Source organism: Anopheles coustani, chromosome 2 (genome assembly GCF_943734705.1).
Source record: "Anopheles coustani chromosome 2, idAnoCousDA_361_x.2, whole genome shotgun sequence".
In the NCBI taxonomy this organism is placed as follows: Eukaryota; Metazoa; Arthropoda; class Insecta; order Diptera; family Culicidae; genus Anopheles; species Anopheles coustani.
Window position 1 is genome coordinate 26,720,632 of NC_071289.1, and position 26,787 is coordinate 26,747,418.

A 26,787-nucleotide genomic window follows, 5' to 3' on the forward strand; every position below is an offset into this window, starting at 1 on the left:
TGATCCTCAATGGAATGTACTGGCTTATAAAATATGATTGAGAAAAAATCCAATTCTATGACTACAACACTGATTGGCTAACCCTCATGAATGACAACGTCAAAGTAACTATAGAAACTTCACAATGTCATCTTCTACGGAACCATCAAAGCTTGCCTTATCGTGGTATTTTGTTGTTTGACACAAAAAGTAAATAAATCTAGCGATTTGGATTGCAGCACCAGAGAAGTTTCCAATAATCGAAACAATGAATGACTGCAGACAAAATAAGGAAATTTATGATAATAGTATGATTGTATTGAATTTTTTTAAAAGCTTACAATTTAATTAGCCTCCGCGAGAAGCTTCGTAAATGTACAACACGATTCCCAACGCAACAAACCACTGGGCAACATAGATAAAAAGAAACATGAGCATTACAGAAAGGACAATATAACAAAAATGCTTCTGGAAATTGCTGGCTGCTCTAATCAGTCAATTCTTGGTAGAAATCACAGCACAGACAGAATGCATTCAGTTGGACGTGTTCAACATCTGCGAGGGGTTCCGTGAAAAACTGTAGATTGCTCGAGCAGCGCGAAGCATGCGAAGTGATGGTTTTCGAAATCAGCTCACTGAATGTTTCGATTGTTTGGTCGTAGCGAAGTCTTATTCCGCAGGAACACTTGAGCGTTTTGGCAGTAAAGTCGAGTTCCAGGACGTTGTGCTCGCATATGGGACAGAATACTGACTCGGTGTCGTACGAACTGATAAGATAGTTTTCCGACTGTTCATAGAACAACCACTGCTCCGTGTCCTGCATGAGCTCCTTGTAGATCAGATCCTGTAGCGCTATGTCATGTTCCAGTTCAGATAGCTCCTCCCGTACTATCGATTCCAGGAAAGCACGCTCTTCCTGTGCAATGTTTCGTTTCCGTAAGAACTCGTCCTTGCGTGCTTCTTTGATTCGAATTCGGCATTTCTGCAATAAACAAATCATGCATTGTACTGTAAATTGGGATTATTTTTGCACTTGAGGAAACTGTACCTCTCGCATAAGATCGACAAGTTTCGGTGATCCAAATTTAAAGCGCCGAGCTGCATCTCTCGAGCGAATCTTCTGTGCAACACTAGTTTGGTGGGCCGAAGGACCGGGATTTATGATTTCCATGCCGGCTTTGTAGATAGTTTATAGAAAACACGACAAAAAGATACCAAAGATTTCAGTTTACAAACGAAAACTAGTGAACCCGCCTTTTTTATTGAAGTCTGTCAAGATTAGTGTTGGCAGAATCGGGACTCGGAAGATTCGAAGATTCGATCCCTAGACGGATTCTAAAGATTCGAATCAGATCAAGATTCATTTGATTGGTTTGGGACTCGATTTGTTGCGATTCTGACTTGATCCTAAACTGTTTGAATCGACTCACAATTATTTGAGTCGAATTAGTCACATAACGAGTCGATCTAGAGACAATGTAATTTTGGTAGGCGCGCATGATATGATGGATTGGGACTCGGATTCGAAGATCCGGATCTCAGAATGGATTTGAATCGAAAGATTCGAATCTCTGTAGGGATTCAGTTTCCCCATCACTATAGTGAACCCGCCTTTTTTAACCCAGCGGTTCCGGTTCCACTGGAACGGTTAATGCATAGAACGTGCCGCTGTAAACTAAATTTAAAAACAAAAATCAAACGATTCCAGAAACGGATTTACGATTGATCTAAAGTTGTAGCAGAAAATAAGCGGGTTAGGATATAGTGATCTATTATTTAGTCCTAGGCACAGACCATAATTTTCAGTTTCAAAGGGGACTCGCAACTAAAATCTTCGCTCTTTTTATGTGTACACTGCGGCCTGCACTTGCGAGCATCGGAAGCGTTAAACAAGCTAATTTAATTAAAACCGATCGGGGTTCGGGATGCCACTAGTACCACGGTACATTACATTCTGCGTTCAAATACCTATGGATTTCCGCCTGTTTACGGGTGATACCCATCAGTCAACCTGTTGACCGCGGATCCGAACGGTTTAGTAGTAGCGTGTTTTGTACCGATAGTGATTACGTGCCAGACTGACCACAAATTAGTTCATTTTGCGGTTACCCAGCCATTCCCTGATGATCCTTTCTTGCAGTGCTTTAAGTGACGTGAATATGATATACCAGTAGTTATACGTTGCCACTAGAATACATAGGCTTTGGAATATTGCCAGCACTTTTAAAACCCTCTTTTTGCATTCACTGAAGTAGTGGAATGATGAAGAGATGCATAAGAACCAAAATCGCCAAAAGATAGTCAAAAAATGTACTAAAAAGAAGACGTTTAGAGACTTACAGAAAATCTTTAAAAGTAACTAAGTTATAACGTACGTGATCGCACAGAAAAATCTGTTTGAAACACGAAAACATATTCAACCGTAATCGAGCTATAAAATGTGAAAATTGGCGTTATACGACCAGTGACCATTTACATTAATTTGATATGATTTCAAATACCAGTGATATATTTTGATTATATTTATAGTGAATATGAATTTCTGTTATATTTCGATGTTGAGATATTTAAGTGTTTCCAACTGGATTTGAGTTTGGCGTTGGGTGAAACTGCATGCTTCTACGGTATTTTGGGAGCTTACATCAGCTGTAACAGTTCAGTATGCCAAAGAAACCAAACAATTCCATCGAAGCTACGCACACGCTAAAACTCGAATACACACAATTGGCCAACCGATGCAGTTCCGGTATTTTGGCTTGAAGAGGGAAATCTGGACCAACCTTTACGCCCTATGGCTTCCATTCCCGACGAGAATAGTCTGCTTAGCGTCTGGCTGTGAAAAGGAGGTGGAAAAAATGAAACTGCCCGATGTGTGGATCATGGTCAGGCGTGTACAGACAAAAGAACAAATTTTCTTTCCTGGCTGGGTCTGGGTGTATACATATATTTTCAACCTGCTCTTGGAAAAACAACAGTAGGAACATTTAAACTTCACACAATGACATGTCGTTGCAACCGATTGCTATCGATTCCGTTACGTGCTGTGGATGGTTTAGAAAAAAACCTACATACAACAACAACCACCACGACTCGCACGTCGAAAGCCACGTGAGTTTATGGTGCTGTCTGAACTCTATTGTTAGGCTCCAACGGAACAAGAAGAGGAAAAAATGGCAATCTTCCTCGATGGGTGCTAAAATACTGCCCAGTATAACACGATCACCACGCTTGTTCTGTTGGTTTCCAGTGAAATGCAATCCATCTATAAATAGCTCACCATGTTGCGCAGACTATGCAGCAATAGACAAGCAAATTTAACACAGGGCTGAAACGTCGTCTATTGCCAGATTGTATTATCCTTTAAATGTTCACACTACATGTTTTAAAAAGAAAATGCAAATGATGTCGCCAAGTAGATGAACCAATATTTGTCATTGTATGTCTTTTAATCACAGCAAAAAATTGCTCAACCAATAAGTTAGACGGAAATAATGTTTGGTATCATTATACTTCTAATTTAACGTTTTCATAATTGAGTTTCGTATTCAGAGATGATGCTTTTTGTTTACTGGTTCCAATTAACTTATTTTATCTATATCCTTATAAGTGAAATGTCACTGAAAACAATCACTGTGCATCGACGGGTTAAGCCAAGTGTTTCTTTTATTTGCTTAACACGTTTGTTTGTTGAAAGTTGAGATTGAAAACGTTCGACTGGCTTTGTTTTTCCCTGGATGCCCATGTCCCTTCGAGTGTTTCGGCCCGTAATCCGCCGTAACCAGTTGCACATGCAACGGTGGATGGCACCGAGAGCAGCGTTCCGACACCGAATTGAATCGATTGCTTCCGGACGGGTCGATCAATTCGTTCTTCACACACGCCAGTACCGAGCGGCTTGCGGCCATGTACCGAACTCGCCGCTCGCTAAATACTTAATCAACACGGTAAACATGCCGCCGACGTCCGGTTTTCCGGGTGTCGTCCGGGAAACTCTCGTACTCACAAAAGCAGCGATTTACGAGCGGTTCTTTCCATCGGGTGCACGACTTTTTTTTTTTTTTGTTTAGCGGCAGGGGAAAAGGCTGGCAAAATTCCCCGTGGATGCTCCAAAATGGACCCGGACCCGGTTCGGGTGTCTACGGCCGGAAATCGGCGCACATGTCATCCATTACGGGGGAAAAGCTTTATTGCTTTTAAATGTGATCGCGAACGCGAATGGAGCAAAATTTATGCTAATCTAATTCCCTTTTCCGCACTTCCTTTGTCGCTGGTACCGACAGTTCCCCAAACAATGGCCACGTCGTGGCGGTGGTAGTGTTTGAATTGTTACGCCAAAATAGAACTACACGTGGTATGGCGCCCGATAGAGGATGGTCCCTTTGCACTGACACCGATTTACGCAGCTTGTTTGGACAAGAGACACCACGAAAACGGAGGTTAACTCGAGGCAGCTGATTGCCAGGGAAAGCTTATCACGCTCGTGTTCAACAGTGCTGTGAACCAGTGTGGGTTTGGAAAAGCTGAGGAAGGTACCGGTATTAGAGAAAATAAATCGTTGTTCAGGGAATTTTCATAGAGTCAGAAGAACTACGACGCACATTCGGTGTTCGAAGGACGGGTTTTATAGTCATCCGGATAGCTTTTCCGTCCTTGGGATGTAATTTTATCTCGTGTTAGTTTGTATGTCAGGGAGTGTAATTTAACATTCCTGCGGACGATTCAAATAGAATATCTTATCTAGAATATCTTATAAACAGAATATCTAATATTTTACAGCATAACAAGTTCATGACAATCTGACATACAGAAAGAACGACGCGTTATAGTTCTTAAAGTTAAAAATCATACTATTTTAAAGGGGTGTTTCAAAGAGTGGTCGGCCTTCCGCATGGTGATGACGACATCACACCGTAATGACGTACCGGAAACGCTAAATTTACTCATCAAAAGCGCGCCCGTTAGTAAAGCACATAAAATGTGTCTAACACTTCAAAGTGATTATTGCTATTTAACGGTGCACCACTCGAAGAGATGATAAAAAGAGAAAAGCAAAACCTACGAGGTTTCGTATACCGGGTTGAGCATTTTGTCCCACCCGTTCATTAGTTGGGAGATCCTGGGGATGGGTGTTGGGATGGGTGCAAATAGAACACATATTTGGTTTTGTTTCATGTTAATGCGTAAACAACCCGTAGCCCGTGTAGTTTGTGACCGTGAATCGAAATGAACCGAATAAACGACCAACTCACAGTGGTCCGAGGTGGGAACATTCTACTTTTATCACATAAAAATTGCCAATGAGCAATTATTTGCTTATAAGTGTTTGAATAGTTTGATTTTGAACTTAACTAAATTAATTTATGTTCGTAAAAGATAAGTTGTTGTGAAATATTGATTTCTAAACAAATGATTTCGAAATTATAATTTCTACATAGCAAATAAAAATGTGAAAAAGCAAGTGGTAAGACGAGTTAAACTGAGCATAACAATCCATGGAATACAAAACTATGAAGCTTTGAAACTATTTTCTTGCTATTTTGTTGGCTTGTGTTTAATTATCTCAATTTGGTAAAATTTTGAAAAGAAAAAGAGTGATAACATCATTTGGTTTGTGATATAGTAAGAAATTTAATCAGCTGCAGAGGTTGATATCAAATCTACGTACATTACATAGCTATTTCTACTGACTAGCGATTTATTGTCCTTGAATGCTGAATTTGGTAATTGTAAGGTAATTGTAACTTGGCGATGTAAGATTCACATGTATAGTTCGAATCGAAACAAAACGATTAAAATACTTTTTATAGTATCACGGTTGCGATTATGAAATGTGCGCTAAAGGCACATTGCTTTACCATTGTGCAAGCGGTCACTAGATGGATTTCATGAATGCATCTTCCATCCGCCATTAACCAACGTGGTTCCCCATTGGACCACATGTAGATTCCGAGAGCTCCCAAACCGTCAAACATCCATTTGGATACCTTCTGAATGTATTTTGTGTGTGCTTCAAGTGTTGACCCTCTGACTGTCTTCTTTTGCACGCCTTGTTGCCTCCCTACCGAGGCAGATGCGTCTGTAAATAATTCAAAATCAATACCAAATTTTGACAGCTAGCTTAGCGGCGTCATGATTAATGCGTCTCCAATCGCGCTCGGAGTGGAACGAAACGGTTTGCATTTCTGCTCTATGTCTCTGCCGGGATCCTCGCGACGTGAAGGGACATTCCCTCAGAGGTAGTGGGGAGGATCACCGACGACCGATCAAGACGAGCTACCGAACAAATGCCAGATTGCGTGGACCTCATCGCATTAGCGGGCGGTATAAACAAACATGTCGCACACCTTTGTAGGCCGATCCACGAACCACGTGCACGGGGGGTGTGTGTGTGCGTGTGTATGTCGAAGGGGTGTCCAAGGGTGTTGTTTAGCTTGAGATTTTCTCATCTTCGCGCCATAACGCGCGTTTGCGTGGCCACGTCCAGTCAACACGCAGAAATAGCTTCGATAAACAGAAATCGTTGAAATTTGATGAGTGTTTTTCAAATGCCACAGACTTGGCCAGGGCATGCATTTCCGTTGGCGTTCAGCCACGGAGAGGTTCCGATGATTAAGCGTTACAGGAAACACTCAATAATCTCGTTACCGATAAATATTTACTAAAATAGTCTCAGAAACCATCCGTCTCCTACGTGTTTGGTCCAAATTTCCAGGAATCTAACAGACTTTTGTGATACCGTTAAAAATTCAATTTTCGAAATTTGATACTCTCCAATCCTTTCACCGTATCAATTTTACTGTTTGCGTGAAACATGAATCTCTCTTCGAAACACGCATATTGAAGCGCGTGCCGCACGGCCTGTCGAAAAATTGTGCAGACACGACTCGGGATACTCATTTTCCATTTTCCACTTTCCCGCGGATCGGGCGTCCAATTTTGCCAGATTAATTTCCACATCAGAGACGATCGCGATCATCGGTTGTGTGGGGAGCATGCGTGAAGAGCGTGATTTTCGACGCGTGTTGGTGCCGTAATGTGTGTGTAAAAGGCGCGTTCGTGTTCGAAACATACATAAAAAAAGACATTCGGCGTGACTGTCCAGCTGGTCACACGGACGAACGCCTCAGTCACGATCGCGCCGTACGCTGCGAAGGATCGCACCGAAGTGTGTAAAAGGAGTGAACCAGTGCTCTGTGATTGATCGTCTCAGTGGGCTCTGGAAAAATACATCAATATTGAAGTTGTTCTCAAGTTTTCATCTAAAATTGAAAACTAAGAAAGTGTTGTTTTATCCAACAGAAAATCGTCTTTGTAGTGCAAGATTAAATACATCTCCATGTTTCGAAATGCTGACGACCAGTTGCTCTGCGAGGAGATCATAAATCTGTTCCGTGTTTACAACCGCAGTACGTTACTGGTGCGGTAAATTTTCCATCAAGTACAATGTGGTACAGTCAATCAGGAGTTTGTCCAGCGACGCTGATTGCCTGCAAGTGTTGTGCCGTTGATAGAGCAAGTTGTTAAACAGGCCGAAGCAGTAAGCAGTGCGGGTGCGTGAGAAAATTCGCCCACATCTACGCCCCTTCCCGCATCCTCCGTCCCCGCCCTCTTCTTGCTGTGCCTACTCGTCGTACGCGTCATGGCCAGGAGGACCCACTTGTGGCCTCCATCCGTCGCTTCAATGAGCGTTTTGAGTGGTTTGACTTTTCCTCCCTTTCATCTCTCAGATCCCATTTGCGTTCCTCCCCGTCCTAACCACTCTCTCCCCTTCATTTTCCCTTCTCTTCCTTGATACCTCTATTTTTAAGATGTTAGTTAGTAAGATAAACCATTGTTAAACCTTCATGGTGGACAATCTTAATTGAATAAATAACAAATAACAAATAACAAATAACAAATAACAAAATTCCATTTTCCCCCGTAAAGTGTGTGTGTTTTTGTGCCGAAGCACGGAAGAGGAAAAATGGTTGCCGAATGGGGGGAAGATGGTGCCGAAGGTGGAAACCCGTTCTCGACCGTGATCGGCCCGGCTGAGCGATTGCAGCCGTCGCCGGCAGCTGTTCGGACGCTGTACCACCTAAACCTGTGGAGTCTGCTGGTGAATGCGCTCGTGCTGGCCGGTTCACTTCTGACCCTCGGCTACGTGGCGTGGAAATGTGGAAAAAGGTGATTATTCAGGTGCAACGGTGGTATTCGACGTGTGTGAGTGTGTGTGTGTTTTACTGTGGGAAGGAAAATTCGTCGCGGCAAAAAAAAACGGAAAAGAAATCTCCATCCCCGCAGCTGTAAACAATCGACGATCGTCCGGGTTGATCGGTTGTTTTGCTAGTGAAGCATGGTGCGGTCAAGTCATATGCGACCATGACCACGGTGGTGTCCGTGGCTGGGAGGTGCTACTTTGCCTTATTTACTCAAGAGTGTCGGAGATTTGTTGTGTACGATTTTTTTGCCTCATTTGCTCGCAATTTCATGAAATACGTGGACCGGAGTTTTTCGTGAATAGGTTTGCCGTATGCTGTCAATTTTTCAATTGCCCGTGGCATATGTCGAGAAGATGAGCTCATGTTAGTCACTTAATAGTCGCTTTTCAATAAACACGCTTCAAGTATAATGAAAAAATATGATAGTTAATTGATAGCAAATGAAAATAGGTCATAACAAAAAAAGTGATATATGTTTATTGCAAAAATATGAAAAACTAAATAGGAAAAACACTGTTGGAAAGTAAACATGGAACATGTATTTTAATGCGGATGAGTTCATAAGTTTCTTGGAAAGAGGAAAACACCGTCAACTTTATGTCTTTGAGTCATTCGTTGAAAGTACCAGGAAATGCTTGAATTTTCGCTTGCGCGTTACCAATGATGGAAATAGTCATTAGCAGTTCAGTTCTTGGTAACTGCAGATCTATAACGAATTTAAAACATCCTTTGCTAGGTAAAATGTTCAGTTAACGAATAAAATTTATGAACATATTTGACAAATTGCTAATATTTCTAATCTCATTGCAAAAAGAGTCTAGTAAATGGGTTCTGGTGGTATGTTGATACTAAACAAGTTATAAGGGATAACCTAAGCAATCTTTAACATTTCAACAAATCTCTCAACTGCAGGAAAGCAAGTTCAAAGTAAATTTAAAGCAAAAGGTTGTTCAACAAACAACAACCGTGTAGTTAAAAAGAACTAATTCAGGGTATAAAATAATGGGCTAATAAGATGTAGATTTCTATTTTCTTTTTTAGTTCCCTAGTAGGAAAATTAGTTAGTTAAGTATGAAAATAGCTTAGCAAGGGTTTGAGGAATTACAAGTAAGCAACATTTTTTGTTGAATTGATAACATACAATATTATCGAGGAGCGTCATGTTTCTCGGGAAGTCAGTACAACCAACAAGCAACATATTCCTGGTACGGAAATCGGTGATAGTGATTGTGGCGAAAACCGATCCTTCTTTACGGTGCATCGATGTCAAGTGGCTCGATCGATGCACATCGTCTTCCTGCCCGAGCGCCCTGTTTGTTTAGCATTGCGATATCCAACCGTACGGATTGGGGCTCCCGATGACTGGATGTGTCCTCCAAGTAGTCTAATGCAGTGGGCAAATATGGTTGACTAACTCGTCCCACCCGGGACGTTCCTTCGTTTCGCTTCCATTTTGCAGGCGTCATAATCTGCTGGCTTTGCATAATTTGCGGTCAATCGTGTTGCTGGCGGCGTTGCTCGTCGCTCTCGGCGAAATTGGGCACCAGTGGCTGACCGTCGGTCGGTTGGAGCTGGTTCGAACCGGCAGCACCGACCCGGCCCGGCCGGATCCGGAAGCGCACTCTGCTCAATCGGAAGCATTTGGGACGACAATGGCTACGACTTCGAACCGGTCGATCGGTGGTGCTGTTGATGCTGATGCAGATGCAGTCGGGTGGAAAATGGCTACGTTCGGATTGGGGGCCGCCTGGTTCGGCCTCCTTGCACCGGTCGGATTGGCCATGCTCGTCCGAGCCATCGAGCGTCGAGATAAATGTGGTGAGTGGTTGCGTTTGCGTTGACGAGGAACACGATTAAGGGTGGTGGGTGATGAAAAGGATGGCGCTGGAATTGATTGTTACTGTCACGGCTCGGTGTTGCTGGCTGTGCAGTGTTGGTTCATGTTGTCGGTTGACCTACGGGTGTGTTTATTTGTCGATTAGCTGTCGATTGTTGTGGCGGGTCTATTTGACCAAGTAGAGTTAATTAATAATCTCTGTGACATCGGTTGTTGTATGTAATTCTAATTACAGGCAGTTACTTTTACTGTAGTATTACATACTTGTCTAAGTTTCCTTAAACTCCGTTCTGTCCTCTTTTCATTCTATATTTAAAATGGTTAAAAGTTAAAGGACTATTCGGTATTAGTTTTAGCTTTTGAGTCTTGTTAAATTTTGAACGAGCTTTGTTAAATTTTAAACAAGATAAATCCTAAACGAAGACGAGTAATATGGACTAAAGTATTCAGCTTAGTTATTAGTACTTCTGATGAAAATTCTGAACGCCGTAGAACATACTACATTTTATGAATCGTAAAAAACTTTACTTGTTAAATCAGTTTCTTGTTGACAGCAATTTGCTTTTTGTGTAGCCGACACAAATCATTAAATCAATCACAACATATTTTGAAGTTATTTTAACATAATGTTGTTACGTATCATGATTTAGTTTCACGGAGTCGTTAACACTATTTATTTCTGTTCTATACTCATTATTGCTTCCTAACAGATACTTGCTATTTTGTCTTTGCTGAGACATTTGTTTGTATCTTTTCTAGAATGTTTAATCATTTTGCATGTTCCTAGTCGTAAAACATTCAAAAATTGCAGTAAAAGTCCCTACTGTAAGCTTCTGAATTTTTTATTTTTCAACAATTTAACATATATATATATCCTCAATACAAGCTTAATATAAGTAATGTAATGTAGGTTTCCTTGATACCGACATGGATAAAAAGCCTCGTCCATCTGCTCTTAACTTTCGCACGATCAGTCGGATGAGGATCTCCAGCATGCAACCTTTCCTCGACCTCGGTCAACAAAGCATCGACGTCATCGACGGTGCGCCTTTTCCGATACCGAATCCCGTCCGCACCGGGGCACAATAGCGGAAAAACCATAAATTGACGCGTCTCCAAACACACCCGGACCAGATCTTGAAACCGGACGAATTTCAACACGGGACACGGTTCTGATAGCTTTATTGCGCCCCGGCCATCGGCTTCGGTATCGCTCGGGTTCGGTGTTATCGAACGGCGGAATGCGCACCTTCACCCCGGCCCGGACCACAATCCGTTTCGAACGCACGAATGTGGGAAAATCCCGCAAGTGACACCACCGATAACTTCCCTGTGGGATCTTAACCTCACTTCTGGAGTGACATTGGTGATGGTGAGGGAGGGGCAAGGAAGTGTCGGCCGAGAGCGGTCGGCCCGTTTCTCCCACACCGAAAGGCAAGGCTCACCGGTAGAGACCCTGGACGCCGTTTGACTACAGTAATAAGTTATTTACATCGCCAAATAAATTTTCAATCTGAAGCATGTCCATAAATTATGCACCCCAAAGGACTTCGTGCCCACCCGACCGTCGTGTCCCTAACCCCTCGGTTCAACGTTATGCTGAACTCTTTATCTGTTACGCACTACTTTGCTCGCTCTCTCTCTCTATCTCTCTCTTTTTCTCTCTCCTTCTCTCTCTGTCTGTCTATGATTTTTCTCCACTTCACTGCATGATACATACGCTTTCGTTTTGGGTCAAAATTCGGACTCGCCAGGGCCGGTGTTCGCAATTCGTCATGTCGCATGATATTACACCCTGGTGTGCTTCTTCCCATCAGCCTGTACACTTCCCTAACTACCCTGCTCCAGACTTTCGACATTGTCCTTGTGACTATTTATGTGTTACACACGGTGTGTGCGTGTAGTTTCGCATTATCCAATAGAGTACGCAATATTGGCCGCACAAACGGTGGACATGAGCGCACCGTGCTCCCGGGCTTTTGTACCACTTTGTCCTTAAGGGGCTGCCCCTTTTTGTCCCGTGCAACATTTCTTTTTGGCACCAACTCTTTGACGCTTCGGCCGCTGGGTGTGTAAGCGGAGTGGTTCGGCTTTCCGTTGAAAGTTAGGAACTCGATGCGCTCGCGGCGAGGAAGTTTGAACCACCAGGACGGATGACTATTCTGAACCGTGCTGACATTCACACTGCACTGCCAACCCGTTGGTAGCGAGAGAGAGAAAGAGCAAGGAAACGGTGCTTTTTACCCGCAAAACAGGATCGGTACTGGTATCACTCCGGGGTTTTTTTTATTTATTATCCCTGCAGGACTATTATACATCGCCCTGGCATCCGAAGGCGCCCAGTCGATAGTGCGGTGGTGCAAATTTAAATATATCAACGATGTCACGGACACTGTCACCGGGCCCACCGCGGGCTCCAGCATCCTTGGCTCGCCGGAAGTCTTCCTGACGCTGGCCGGCGCCCTGACCGCGACGACGCTGGCCACCATCGACGGGTTTACGCTCTACCTCGAGGTAAGTAATGGGGCGAATGGGTCGGCTTCGCTCACGCTTCACCTCGCGAAAACTGTCCCAATTTGTCGGCCCGATTGTTGTGTAAGGGCGTCATAAAATCGACGGTTGTTGTTCGTTCCGAGAACGTACGATCCTGAGCTGGCGGCAATGGCAATCGGGTGGGAGGCTAGCTTTATGTGTTTTCGGCCGGGATTGCGTAGGGCAAGCTGTTCATCCACATCCGTAAGGTCGACGATCAACAGGGTCAGCGTACCGAGGCCTACAGCGGGCAGTATCCGGAAAATTGGCAAATGTTTGGGACAAACCCGACGGGTGGCTTTCGCCGTAAAATCGTAAAGCTTTCCCCGTGGACTTGGTACTTTTGTTATCTTCGTACGTGGGGAATGGCTGATTTTGGAAGCTTTTCTGAATGAAATCGTTTTTACAACACATCCAATTTGTCTTTTTATCCCAAGTGTGTTGATGTTGCTAACGAAATATTTTTTGTTCTATTTTGTTCAGCTACTTTTGCACAAGTTAATTTTTAAACCGATAAATCGTTTTAAATTAGGCGTACAAATATTATGGCGGGCAATAACATAATTGCAGTAGTTAAATTTATAACAAGGAACATAGATTTGAGAAAGAAAGCAGAGGAAAATTTGTTCAAAAGAATTACATGGGGAGCAGTTGATATAAATAGCTTTGGGTTTTCGGTTACAAGAACCCTTATTTTCATAAAACTTTATTTAAAAATTATAATAAATCGTTATGATCGTTACACTGGAGCACAATTGTTTATCATTCTATCCAATTTTGCACAATCAAATACTTATTAACAGTGTTGTATGTGTATATATAGAAACATTTTTAGTAATCTTATCTTTATACACAAATCACAAATAGGTTCTGTGGATCAAGATTATAACATTTAGATAAAAAGAAAATAAAACAATTTTTGGTGATCAAGATTTCAAGAAAGTAAAATTTTGTAGACAATACTGTTTTAAATAAGCTAATTCGTATTGTCAAAATGCAAGAAAAATAGTTGATCTCTAGTTGAGTGCTGTAAAAAATATTATTTTACTATTACCGTTTAGTGCTATAATAACTGTTGCTGGGTGTCGCAATGTTTCAAGTATTTTAAAAACATGGTTGAGACTAAATTCAACGATTCGTCTTTGAACAGACCAGATTCAAACACGATTTCCTTTTCACCGAACACTGTATTGACAGATGGACAGTTTTGCACGTTTACGCATGGATCATAATTTCACAACACATCAACACATCGTTGAGTAAAGTCACTAGCATGCACTTAATTATCTGACACCACCAGCAATTTGTCACAGCCTTATGTAGCTCAATCCCTACAAAAAAAAAAGGTAAGCACACAATTAGACTTTTCGATAAATATAAAAATAAAATAAAAACATTTTTTAAATCCATTGAAAGTGCATCGCCAGCTATGACGTCGGTATTATCCCATCCGATAACATTGTTCATTGTGTGTGTACAGTTCAATAACAAAGCTCGCTTGTTATTCATTCGATAGTGAAGTCCTACAGAGGGATTACCCGGCTGTAAGCTGCTTACATTTTTATGGCACTTACTGACCATTTAAACAATCACCTAAAGTGTCGGTCCATTTGACACGCTAAAAACGAAGTGAAGAAAAGTGAATAAAACTGACCTCACCAGTTTACTCCCGCCTCGCCCGGTCCCATTAGAGATTATCCGTAGCGCAGGGTTGTCGTTTGGGCTAATCTGAAATTAAACGCCACGCGACTTTGTTTATTTCCGTGTACGATCGTTGACAATCGTATGCAATTGATGGCAACAATTAGCAGGTGCAATTATGGCATAATTTAATTGACTGCAAACCTAACATCAAGTCCACAAATCAAAAGCTCGATATGGCTGGTAGGAAGAGGAGCGAGGCTTTTTTGCTCGGTTCGCAGGATAGATGCAAGTGCGGCCGCCGCCCATACGTGCCATGCAAGCGCGTGTTTATCGCACTTTATCGCATCATATCGTTGTCCATCCGGGGTCGGTTTTGGTGCACGGTAGCGCAATTAGCATACATTTAGCATAATTTGTTTTTACAACAAGTGCCCACGCCACACTTACCACGTTCCACGTTCGGTGTTCGCACCATGAAGCTCGGAACATCGTTGGTGTGTCAAACCAGCGGGAGACTTACAAAAACCCCCCCACACACACACAGGAACACACTGATTGATGAGCGAACGGTCATGCTAGTTGGAGCGCTGGTCTGAGGTTTTTTGTAGGATATCATAAATTTCATGGAATTTATATCGTTCTGACAGCCCTCCATCGACTCCGGGCCCCCGATGTAAACCCCGGGTGGATGGATTTACGGTGGAAATGGTGGAAAAGGGACACGATTCTCCTTTTTTGTTGTTGCTGCAGGTAGCACACTGAAGTTTTCTGGTCAGGAAAAAGGGGAGAAGTCTGGTGGCAAAAGGTAAACATAAAAGTGCATAACATTTTGTTCCACCTTATCCTCCCCCCCCCCCCCCCCACCATCCTGGGTTACAAGGACACTCGGTCGGTGGCGATCTGGTGGTGGATTGGATTTCGTATTTAAATATTATTTTGACATGCCTTGACGCCACGTGTGTGCAAGCGCATTCCCGTGTGTATGCGAAGTTTGCGTTTGCCTGCTGTGAAAAGTTCGTGACAGCCCGTGTGACGCTGCTGGAGGGGCAGAGGAAGGAGTAATCCAGCATAGGCCAGGGCCTTATTGCTCGCCGTTGATTGTTGGCTCCGACATTCCGGGCACGAATTCCCGTGGTTCTAGGGTTCGATAAAGTCCTTTCACTACACGCGTTGGGGTGTGTGTGTGTGTGTGTGTGTTTTTGTATGTGCACAATTTTCTTCCTTAGACCCGTGTTCCGAAAGTCCGGTCAGTGTATCGTTTTGGAGGGTTGGACAAACGGTTCCAACTTAAACGTAGCTTAGGTTTTCCATGCCACTTGACAGTGGTTTGTCCTTGTCCCACCGTCTACCTGGTGGGGTAATTTGAATGTGAGTTTTAGCGTTGGCCCCCTTTTCCCGCTTCAAACTTGTTGTTCTCGCACATTCCCCGAACTTCGTTCCCAGGCAATTGAGACCCGGTTGCTTACTTCTGCTCGCTCGCTTTTCAGCCTCACGAGGGGACACTTTCGGGCGAGAATTCTGGATTCGATCCCATAATTCCTCCCCCTCTCCTACCCTCGTCGGTGGATCTCCCTGGGCACCCGTTGGCAGTTGGTGTTGGTTCAAATGTAGTTCATAATTATAATTAGATTGGCGTACATAAAAAGTTGCACCATTCGAAGGGCGAATGTTTCGGAAAGGCAAACCGGAACATGGTCCCACACGACTCCAGCTGCATCGCGTGAGGTTCTTGTGCCCTCCATCCCCTTTCCTCCCCCTGTTTCGAGAAATGTGGGCAAGTGCGGAAAAGTTTTCCGGCAACCTCCGACCGGCCGGACGCCTCGGATTGTTTGCATTTCCCTATTCCGTCCCCGGGGGAAGGGGATGGCAATAGTTTTACATAATGGAGCACAATTAGTTGGTGTAGTAATTTTGGCAAGGATTAACTGAATTACTGAATGCTCGTGGTCGTTTTGTTTTCCGTTGGAGGGTTTTTGTTTCTCGCGTCGGTACATAGCAGCATACACGAGAAAATGTGTATGGTGGTGGGGCAAGCAGAACCCTTAGGGTTAGGATTAGAAACTGAAATGCACTAATGTGTTCCACCACCTTTTCCCGAAGAATCTCCGTGGTTCCGAAGTTGGGAATTTCTTTCCCCCCCACCCATTCGGTGGCAATGGTAGGCGGGACTTCCATTAAGATCTCGGTGGTTTTCGTCCGAATGGGCCGTTGTTTTCGTACCCGGTAGGTATTTCGGGCATAATAAGGGTCTTCTAAATGCTCAATAATTGCTAGAATTAATCAAATTAGAAGGTAAACTGTGGAAACGCCCCAAGATGCTATTTCGAAAAGCAAAAAGGGCAAATAGATGATCAGGTAAATTTTATTAATGAACGGTTTTAGAAACGGTATTTTTCCGGATGTTTATCGAGACAGGATCTTCTAACAAGAAATCTTTTTGGGCAAAATAAACCTCACGGTCGGTTCCGAAGCGTATATTCGATAAACATTAGCTGGGAAAACGAGCGAAATATTCGTAGAAAATGTGCGATTCCCACACATACATACACACACATGATTGCCCTTGGCCCTTCCCGCCTTGGTGCGGAGAGATGTTTTCCACCCGCGCCCGCGTAAACAAACATAAACAGTCGCGTTCGCGCACGAAATGGTTTTCCTTTTGTCCGGTGCTCGGTCGCGGTGATGCGGTTTTGATTTTGTAACGAAATCGATACGCCACGACCACAAACAGGCCTGTCGACAATTCATGGTCATGTAAAGCGGGCCCTACGAACGCCGGCGGCGCTAAGGGCCGTCATTTCTGACCGAGCGAGGAAAAACAGGACAAAGGGGGAGGGTTACAGGATAGAAAGTATGGCAAAAACAACGCGGACAAACTTGTCGTGCAGGTTGGAAAAACAATCATTTGCGCGCCGCGTGGAAAACCGAGTGGCTGAAGCGGTGGAAATATTAACAGCATAAATCATTGGGCTCACCGAAGAGGAGAGGGAGAGGGAAACGGGCAATGAAAAGCTAGTGGACACGTTGACAAATGTGTTGGCAATGCGTGATGAAATTTTTCACCGAAAGGCTTTACACCGCACCGGTTGATGTAATTGTACGGAAAACGCGAAAAACGTGCCGAACCGGTGAGCGCGAACGCGAGCTCGCGAGGAAGGACATATTTTATGGCATCGATAATCTGGTTAGCACGGTTTCTTCTTTGGCGTATGTGTGTGTGTGTGTGTGTGTGGCCAACCAAGCCCTGGGGCGGCTTTACGAGCAAGTGCACGCAACGTGCTTTGACGTGGCGTTAAAATAATCTCCCATCGTTTGACTTATTTTCCCCCGTCGCTCCTGTTGGACCATTTTGTAGCATATAAATATGCACGCCATGCATATGATGCGTTTGTTGTGGTTTTCGGTCCGTTTCGGTGCAACCTACGGCATTCCATCATCGCTCGGGCCGGCCTTATTTTTTCTTGTTTGTGTTGTATGCAACAACGCGTGAGGTTTGAAACAATGTTGACGGGCCATTGATCACATCGGGATGGTTTTATGGGCGGGGAATGTTATAATCATAAAGTATTGGGGAAAGCACGGGTTTTAGGTTCCAGTTTCGATTGCAGTGTGTGTGTGGGTTAAATTGTATCCTTGGAGCAATTGGTATCATGGCCAATAATTTGTACTACTCTGAGTTTACATAATGTTATCAAAATTTACTCTATGGTTTGGTTATGCTTAGTTTATTTTAATGTGAAAAATAGATTGTATAAGTTTGCTGAAGACTTCAGTTTTATATAGTTATTGATTTATACCATGAAGTGACACACCAAAAGAGGCTGGGTTATGGCAAAAAGCTGTAAAAGTCACCGAAACATATTTTAATGATTTCAAATAATGTGAAGTGGAAGTATTATTAAATTATGTTTTAATTTACTTGATGTGTAAACGTAGTATTATACGAAAATATTTTATAAATTTTATTCCTATTTTATTACATGTGATACATTGATTTTAACTTTTACCTTACATTGTCATGTCAACATAAATCAGAAGATACGCCGGACTTGAACAATCCCAGAATTATGCTATTTAGGATGAGAGATTGTTCTTTTGCAGTTCGATATAAAACTCGTACTCCTGGTTGAACAATACGTAAAATCTAGACTATTTTAATTTTAACACCCGAAAAGTATATTAAAGTGATGGAAAGGGGTAGAACTGAAAAAGAAACTGGCTTTTCCAATATCCCTAAAATGAAAAATAGCTCCAAAAAACTATGAAGCTGACCAGCCGGGTTTTTAATAAATTGTTGATGCAAAGCAATATTAACCGAATTGCTTAAAGTGTTTTTTTCTTTTAAAGCTTCCTCCAATTCTCAATCAAACTAAAGACACCTGGAAAATACTTGGCTAAGGCAAAACGGTTCTAAAACCACGTTTGGGAGATTGCACATTGAACCAGCATCGCGTCGCAGGACAATTCCCGGCTGGCACAGTTTTCTCACGTTCGCTAAAATTAATGCCGTATTTATTAATCATTGAAATCAGTTATTTCCTTTCCACCGTGTCCGGGGCGGCACGAAACAACCCTGCCTTTCCGAGCCCTCGGAACTCGGCCAAGATCCATCGTGTCAGCGGGGCTGACGAGTGTCATGAATAAATTATCGATGCTGATTTGATCGAGAGCATCGGGAGGGAGCCACCACAAGGCATCTTCACACTCCATTCGCCTGCCACTTTTTTTTCGTTTTGTTTTCCTCACGCTAGCAATGGAATCGTATTTTCTAGCCAAACCTTCCACGTGACCTTTGACAGCGACCCGAGGTCAAGGTGTTGGGGCTTGGATTTCTTCGGAATCCTTTCCCGTTTCGCTGCTGTTAGTACCTCGTTATGGGAGCTATGTTTTCGTTTAGGTTTCAGGATCGGTGGAAAAGGTGAATTTAAATGAGGTATTAAAATGACACTTGACAAGCGTGAGCTCTTGTCGTCGGTTCGGGCGGGGACTGAAAATCGAACCCATCGGTTGCGTTTGTATCCCCTTTTTTTTAGATCGTTTATATTCTTTCGTTCCGGGAAAACGCTCGGGGATTGTGATTGATCGTGTAGCGTAAACGAAAAATTATGGTTCAAATTAAGTTTTCATATCCCCATATCGTATCGATGCCGACGTTCGTTAACACTCTCTCTCACCCTATCCCCCACTCGTAAAAATATTCGACCCAGTCGGCGTTTGACTGATGTTGAGGATGGCAGATCATTGGAATCATATTGGCACATAAATGAAGCCACAGGCCCCGAAAACCCGGGGACAAAAAGCTGACATGTTGGGCAGGCTCAAACGCAGATAACCCTTCACTTCATTCCCGTTTTGCTTATTGGAATCATCGAACGATGTAACGAAAATACAAGCAAACAAACACATGCAAAAAGTGGATCCTATTAATCATGGTATCGATTTTGACTTTAATAACTTTATTTTTCCCTTTTACAACGACGTGTCCTTTCCGCAGGATTGGATAACGACCGTGCTCGGTTCACACATTCCCCACCGTCGCCCATCGTGTCGGGTTATCTCAATATCGGTATTTTTTTTTTGTTGCCTTCACATTTTACTCTCCAGCAAAACTCCGGACGCCGGCACGTTTCATCGATAATGTCGGGCGAGAAGCGGCCCGGCTTCAAGACGCCCCATTCGCCGTTCCTGTCGAAAATCACTTTCCACTGGATCGTGCCGCTGCTGTGGCGCGGCTACCGGGAGCCGCTGGAGCTGGAGAGCCTCGGGAGCCTGCACGAGAAGGACACCAGCCGCTATCACTACGATCAGTTTCTGTTCATTTATCAAAGCTACAAGGTAAGTTGCCGGTCTCGGAGATAGTTTTCGGTGATTTTTTCTTCTCCTTTCTACCAGGGGGGTTTTTCAAGAGATGACCGTTTTTCCGCACGTTAGCTCTCTTAACGCATAGTATAAGAAGCGCACTGGCGATGAAAAAGGGGTCGGCATTCCATCGGCGAGTTTCAAGAGTTGACAGCGTCCCTTAAAAGCTTTCACGTCCCTCTCACCGCTGCTGCTTAGTTTTCCCACCCCAGAAATGGAGTTAATTTTACGCAAGAATTTACGCCACGGCCATAAATCAAACCTTGGGTGCGTACCGTTTAGTCGCATGTGTTTACGGGCGCAAACGGTCGCAACGAACGTTCGATGCTTTCCGGAAATAGTGAACTTTTTTGAGGTTCTTTTCCGAACCGCTTTTTCGGGAAGTTGGACAAACTCGTTTCCCTTCGATAAAGGCAACGCCACGAAGATAGTGGAAGTCCCCGGGATTCCCACGTCGTCCACGTAGAACTTTCTGCTACTGCACATCAATGTAATTATAATCCGGTTACTCACGTACCTTTCGTGTGCCCGCGGTGTGGAAAGGTACAGCAATAACTTTCCACCAGCACTGAGTCGAGAGAATGGGGCTTAAGTATGGAATAATGACATGATTAATTATGCTGCACGGAACGGGACGGCAGAAAATGTTTAACTATTTTGTTGAGCACTTGTTTCCCGATCGTCACCGAGTTTACTTGCCTTCCTTTGGTTCGGTGTTTGCTGTTCCTTTGAATTGTATTCTTCGTTGTTTCTTGGACAAAATAGTTTTTTCTTATAAATGTTGTCTTCTCCTTCCGGCAGCACCGTTCTGTCACCAAAGTAGCATTTTTGCATAGATCAATGTGTCTTGTTTATTGTAATAAGAATTCTCGCTCATGTACTTATTTGTCACATCCATTGTCCGTGTTTTGCAAGTCTAATTGATGCAAGTTAGTAGAACAAGTTTCACCGTGTAGAAACATCAACTTAAAGGCTTTTCGGTTGGTCAACGAGTATCTTTTATGTACTGTGATTGTAGCTCATTTTAGGTTTTTTGTACAAAACATATCTAGGTTATTTATACGAAATATATCTCAAATCAACATATCTAGCATAGCCCTAGAGGCAAGCAATCAGATAAACAATAAACAATATTAATTATGATTTATATTCAGATTTATTCACTCTGCGGTACATTTACCATGCAGCATTAATTACCTTTTATATAATAATGATATCAAGCCGAAGAACGATTTTTGTTTTACAGCTTCTAAGTTGATTGTGCCATGTTAGTAAAAGTTATGAAACACATATACACTAATTGTAAATTGCTAATCTATTCGTAAATATGCTATAAGCTGTACTTTTATTCTAATGGAAAAACTTTGACATGAGGTGGTATTAACTTACGCTGTTAAACATAATAAAATTAAATGTATTGAAATAAATTTCCACAGTAACATGTAATTTTGCTGTCATTTGTATCGTCTTGCTATTAAAATAATCTCTATGGTTTTCTTTTTCAACATTTAGTTTAGTTCCATTATGAATCAATTTGGTTTGGGGTTTAAATAGTTGGATTTTAGCTGCGCAAGTATGTGAATTAAACCATTAATCAGAAATTAAAAAATATATATTACACTTCGCATTACTCAGGTAGGCTTTTTCGTACACGGACTTCCACGAGATTGTGCAGATTTCATATCGTCCATCGACACGAAACAGACCTTATCCGTGCCATTAAGGTTCGCTTTGCTACTAATTGTGCGTGAATGTTGAACACGGTTTGACCCTTTTCACTCTCGGTGACAATTCACAGTGTGGTGCTTTCTGTGGGTAGTTTTCGCTAGCTTTGTTTTTTTTTACTTGTTCCTTGAGCCCCGACCATTCGCGGCTTTGTCATTCTGGCACTAATTTACGGCTGAAAAAAAGATAGAGGGAGGGAGTGAGTGATAGGCTGCAAGAGCCGGCCAGGGAAAAACACAATCCTTTAATAAGGAGATGAAAAAAAGGGATTACACGAGCTGATAATTAATTCACTTCACCACTTCCCCAAACCCCCATTGCGGACGGAGTGGAAAATTTAGCGATCGCTTGAGCGCTTAGAAGACGAACACGCCCGGTACTTAGCGATTTGAGCCGGTGGATTTGTAGTGTTCCCCGTCAACAATGGGTTGACCCCGCACGGGGGTTGTTTTCTGGCCTTCGCACGGACACGAGTCGGACACCCGGGCCGTACCGCTAGGCGCGCTTTACAAAGGGCGCATCTGTGCGATGGTCGGTGAAGCGGCGAAAAACCTCACTGGCTTCAACCGCTTTTCATCGGGTGAAAAACTAGAGCCCCCACGGTCGAGCGCGATAAGCTTTCCCTCGGTCATGCAAATCAACGTTTTGCCCCTTTTGCGCTTCACACCCAACCCAAGTCGCTTTTTCGGTGGTTTTCTTATCTTACCGCCAGCACGAGCGGAGGTGGCATTTGTCGACCGGGTCGAGCCTGCAAAGACCCGCCCCTCATTTGGGCCGGAAACGGACCCGGCCACGTTTTATCTGCCTTGAGGTTCAATTATTTTTTCCCATTTGCTCTTTTGGTGGATTTGTGCCTCGCGACAGCCCGATGGTGAGAGAATATACGGCCGGAGAAAGAAAGGAAGAAAAAATACAGAGTATTTCACCATCATCCAACAATGGGTCCTTGGATAGGCCTCGCTCCTGCTGGGGATTGAAAAGCGAAAAAGGTTTGACCATTTTTTTTTGTTCGGTATGTCCCTTCTTTCAATGATTTCCATGGTTTTGATCCTTTTTTCCGTGACATAAATCATATTTGCTGGTGTTTGTGGCTGCAAAACCGAGCCCGACCAGTTGAGATTTCTCTGTTCCTTTATCGTTGTTTTTTTTTGTGATTTCTTCAGACACGCATATGATGCTGATTTAATGTGCATTTTCATTTCACTCCTGCCTTTGCATGTGATTTTTGATAGTATGCCTTTTTCTAGCTTTTATATTTCGTGTCATATGTTTAATATTATCCTCATGTGCCATGTTTCTAATGTTGATCATACTCTGATTACTCACGGTTGTGTCTCTGTTTTATTACAGTTGTTGCCACATTTATATAAACCTCCAACCACTCATACAGTGCATAAATTATGTCTCTAAAGTATCTAGTTTTAAATAGCTGATACAATTCTATTTACAACGCATATGAGTTTTTCACTAACTCATCATCTTTTGTCTCGTTGTCGTTTGATTTTGTCCCTGTCTAAATTTTTATTATTTAGAATGAATATAAGAACAAGATCATTGTTTGTATTGCGTTATAGAGCTGCTCACGAAAAAGAAATTTTTATTGTAAAGTTATTAACAAATAAAAAGTTTGGTACTGACGGAAAGTTGAAAATAATACAGCAACGATTGTAAACAAACAAAGCCAGTTTAGAAGCTATGAAAATAGGTTTATGTCCCCAAATTCACCGCCTCTATGCAGGTTTCGAAATGCGCAAACATAGATACAGTCGGCACACAATACATGCCGTTAGCTGGAAGATACTTTTAAAGCATGAATTTATAAATGTTTTTGTTGTTAGCGCGCTATATTCTAAGAAAACCACAATTACCTGTTTGATTTTCTAGACAAAAGTTGATGACTACGAAGAAAAGTAGATGCGTTTGAGACAGAAATTGTTGACTTTTTTTTTTAAAACTTGGTGACAACACTTTTGCTTTCGAGATGAAGTTTAGTTTAACAACGACTGTATATTCTTTTCCACATCGATGGAGGCGCCTGGTGTTTGGTGGATAAACCACCATGCGCCTCCATCGAAGAGGAACGTGAACTTGAATATTAAAAAAAATCCATTTCCATCCTTGATTGAACAAGGGGACATAGGTGTCCCACTTCAAGGCTTAAAGGTGCTTTCCATCCATCAAAAGATTCAGGTGTTGTCGTTTGGGAGCACAAAAAACATATATCCCACCGTTCAAGGGGACGAACATTCCGAACCGATATGTTTCACTCCTGCAGAGAATGTGAGCAATTAATCTTACGGTTTACGCTTGTTTTTCTTTTCTGGCTTCCCTCAAGAGCGTCCGAGCGTCCCTGTGGCGTTGCTACGTGCGCAACGGCTGGCGGATGTTTCTCGTCGGCGGATTCCTCAAGCTGACCGGGGACCTGTGCGCCCTGGTGGGACCACTTTGCATTTCCAATATCGTCGATTACATCGCGGCTACGCAGGGCCGCTTTCCGTCGGTTGCGTCCTTAATTTTGGGCAACGAAACGGCGTCCCGGGAGGGGCGGCAGACGACCACGCTCGGTGACGGCTTGGGTAAATCAAATCAATCACCTGGGACGCAAACGGTCGGGCTGGAATCGAACGTCGGTCCCATTACCTGGTCCACGCTGCTCGCTAATGGCTGGATCGTGGCCGTACTGGTGCTGGTGGCGTCGCTTGCGCAGGGAACGCTTTCGCAGGCCAGCACGCATCTGATGGACGCGGAGGGCATTCGGCTGAAAAATGCCCTCCAAGGGCTGGTGTACCGGAAAACGTTGCTGCTCAGCTCGAGCTGCTTTCACTCGGTGCAGGAGAGGCGCGGCACGCTGGTGGTCGGCGGTAGGCCGCATCAAAGCAACAAACCACGCACCAAAAGTCTCGACGAGGGCGGATGGCACGGTGGCGGGGAGGAGCAGGCAGGGAAGGAATCCCGGAGGACTGTCAACAATCGGGCGGCAACGGTAGCAGATGCCGAACGCATCCAGGCCGATGCGGAAGTGATGCACCATAAAACACTGCCCTCCGACAAGATGGCTGCCCAGGCGGAGGGAGGGGGCAGTGGGAATGGAGGCAGCAGGAGCGACGCATCCATCGATGTCAATCGGGTTCAACAGTTTGCCGACGGGTCGGAGGCGCACACAAGCGCCGGCCACAAAACATCCCCCGAGAGCGAAACCGAGGAAAATTCGGTGCGTGATGTTCCGGAAAGTGCAACGCCAGCAAGCGAGCAGCGGCCCGGAAATGCACCATCGAGGGATGCAACCGAACCATCGGGTGGGACATCGACGGGTGGACAGGAGCCCGCCAGGACCTTCGCACATGATGCCGGCACCATCACCAACCTCATGTCGGACGACGCGTTCAACGTGATGTCGTTCGTGAAGATGGTGCACTACGTTTGGGCCATTCCGCTGAAGGTGAGTTCCCCCCCCCCCCCCCCCCTGCCCTTCCGCTTTTCCACCATTCTGTCCAGCAGCACGCAACTCTGCGGTGCCATTCGGCGATGAAATGCTACACGCGAACCTTTTACGTTTGCGTTGCAGATTTTCACGCATACGCGATTTGACGGCCTTGTCCCGAGGTTCCCTCGTGGACATGCGGGAGTGAGGTCTAGTGTTGTGGAAAATTACAAGGAAAACAAACGCAAAAAAAAAGGCACCCATCAAGGCGGAGTGTTTATTCTGGCAAACGCACAATCGGTGCGAGCGCCGAGCTTTCATCGTGACGTGGGCAACTTTTCGCGCAAAATGGCGCATGTTTGCGGGTTTTCTTTGTGTTCGCTATGATGATGGTATATTTGGAGAGTTGTGGGGACCTCAGGGGGGTTACATCGTTGACATTTTCCCTGTAAGGTCTACTAGTTCTAAATATAACGCTCATTTTAAATGAAAGCAACCTCAACTTGACGCTAACTGTGAAATGCTCTTTGAACTTCAAACCAGCCCTTGTAAACGCAAGTGACATAGTAAAATGTTCAATACGTCAACTTTTGGTTCATTTTGTAACTTTAGATTTTTAATGTAGGACAAAACATTTCGTTCGATGGCCATTCTTTTAAATCAAAGTGTTTTACTATTTTGTGTATTACATTTTGTTGTACAATATTTATAATACACCTAATTACACTTATCTAGTGTGCTTTTTTGAAAGAATTCAAGTTGATAATATTTCCTTGCTTTAAAAAGTACCTCGTCGTATATGAAGACAGAGTGTTAAGAAACTTTTAGTTTTACCCTTTCGAATCGATAAAAGTTGCTATCATTTATTATAGGCTTGATTTCACACTAGACTTGTTCATGGAAGTTGTTTTCATGTCTCTTAAAATATATTTTTGACGTCCTTTTGCGAATCGATTGCATCGAAGAATTATTTTTAAATGTTTTAAACATTCTTTGAAGTTTCTGGAGAGGAATAAATGCTTCAAAATACCTCTTTGCGTAGCGTAACCGTAGGAAAAGTATGGACGAAAAATAACTCTCCGAAATGCAAGTTATTTTGATGTTTGGAATTATCTCTTTTGATAAATGGTAATTTTATATGAGATAGCGCGTCCCATAAACGAGTCTTTTTTCCTGCGAAGAAAATCGGAAACTATTGGCAGAGTGTGCTCAATAAACTTTGCAAGATAATTACCATAAATATCTCGACTGGCGATAGCTGCTCCTGGCGCCGCCGCACCATACTTGCATGCTTATGCACCTCATCCATTCCGATTTTTGCTGGCGTAAAAGCTTGGTTTGGATTCCCTGTTCCACGTAATTCATCGTTCCGCTGAGTTGGGGGAAAAAATTTCATTAAAACCGGTACAGCACCCTGACAACGTGTCAGGGGCCGCAAGTCGTCGATGCGCGCGCCCGTCGTCAGCTGGAGCAGCTGAGATAACAGAGCGCCATCGTCGAATAAAAAGGATGCGCTTTCCCGGAGCGAACTGGTGATTATATTCAATTATTCCGATTGCGTGAATGCAGTTTTTCGTGCATTCGTGGTG

The 26,787-nt window shown here is 43.5% G+C and overlaps 2 protein-coding genes across 2 annotated transcripts in view; one reads left to right on the forward strand and one right to left on the reverse strand.

Annotated features, from left to right (window-relative positions):
* Positions 1-275: 275 nt before the first annotated feature.
* On the reverse strand, positions 276-1,234 carry LOC131266215 (RIP-like protein). Its single transcript, XM_058268619.1, has 2 exons — positions 1,028-1,234; positions 276-961 (listed from the first exon to the last, which is right to left on the reverse strand). Exons 1-2 carry the CDS (start codon positions 1,148-1,150, stop codon positions 467-469), a joined length of 618 nt encoding a protein of 205 aa, XP_058124602.1. The 5' UTR covers positions 1,151-1,234; the 3' UTR covers positions 276-466.
* Positions 1,235-7,942: 6,708 nt separating this feature from the next.
* LOC131264164 (ATP-binding cassette sub-family C member Sur) overlaps positions 7,943-26,787 on the forward strand; it is a 44,275-nt gene continuing 25,430 nt past the window's right edge. Inside the window, exons 1-5 of the mRNA XM_058266452.1 lie at positions 7,943-8,145; positions 9,640-9,998; positions 12,323-12,531; positions 19,798-20,028; positions 24,113-25,216. Coding sequence (XP_058122435.1) covers positions 7,943-8,145; positions 9,640-9,998; positions 12,323-12,531; positions 19,798-20,028; positions 24,113-25,216 — 2,106 coding nt within the window. The remainder of the gene's footprint in view (positions 8,146-9,639; positions 9,999-12,322; positions 12,532-19,797; positions 20,029-24,112; positions 25,217-26,787) is intronic.

Excerpts from the sequence above, each read along its gene's own strand:
- LOC131266215 (XM_058268619.1), bottom strand. The coding sequence starts at position 1,150 with ATGGAAATCATAAATCCCGGTCCTTCGGCCCACCAAACTAGTGTTGCA. Across the intron at positions 962-1,027 it reads TTGTCGATCTTATGCGAGAG|AAATGCCGAATTCGAATCAA; the intron begins GTACAGTTTCCT and ends TGTTTATTGCAG.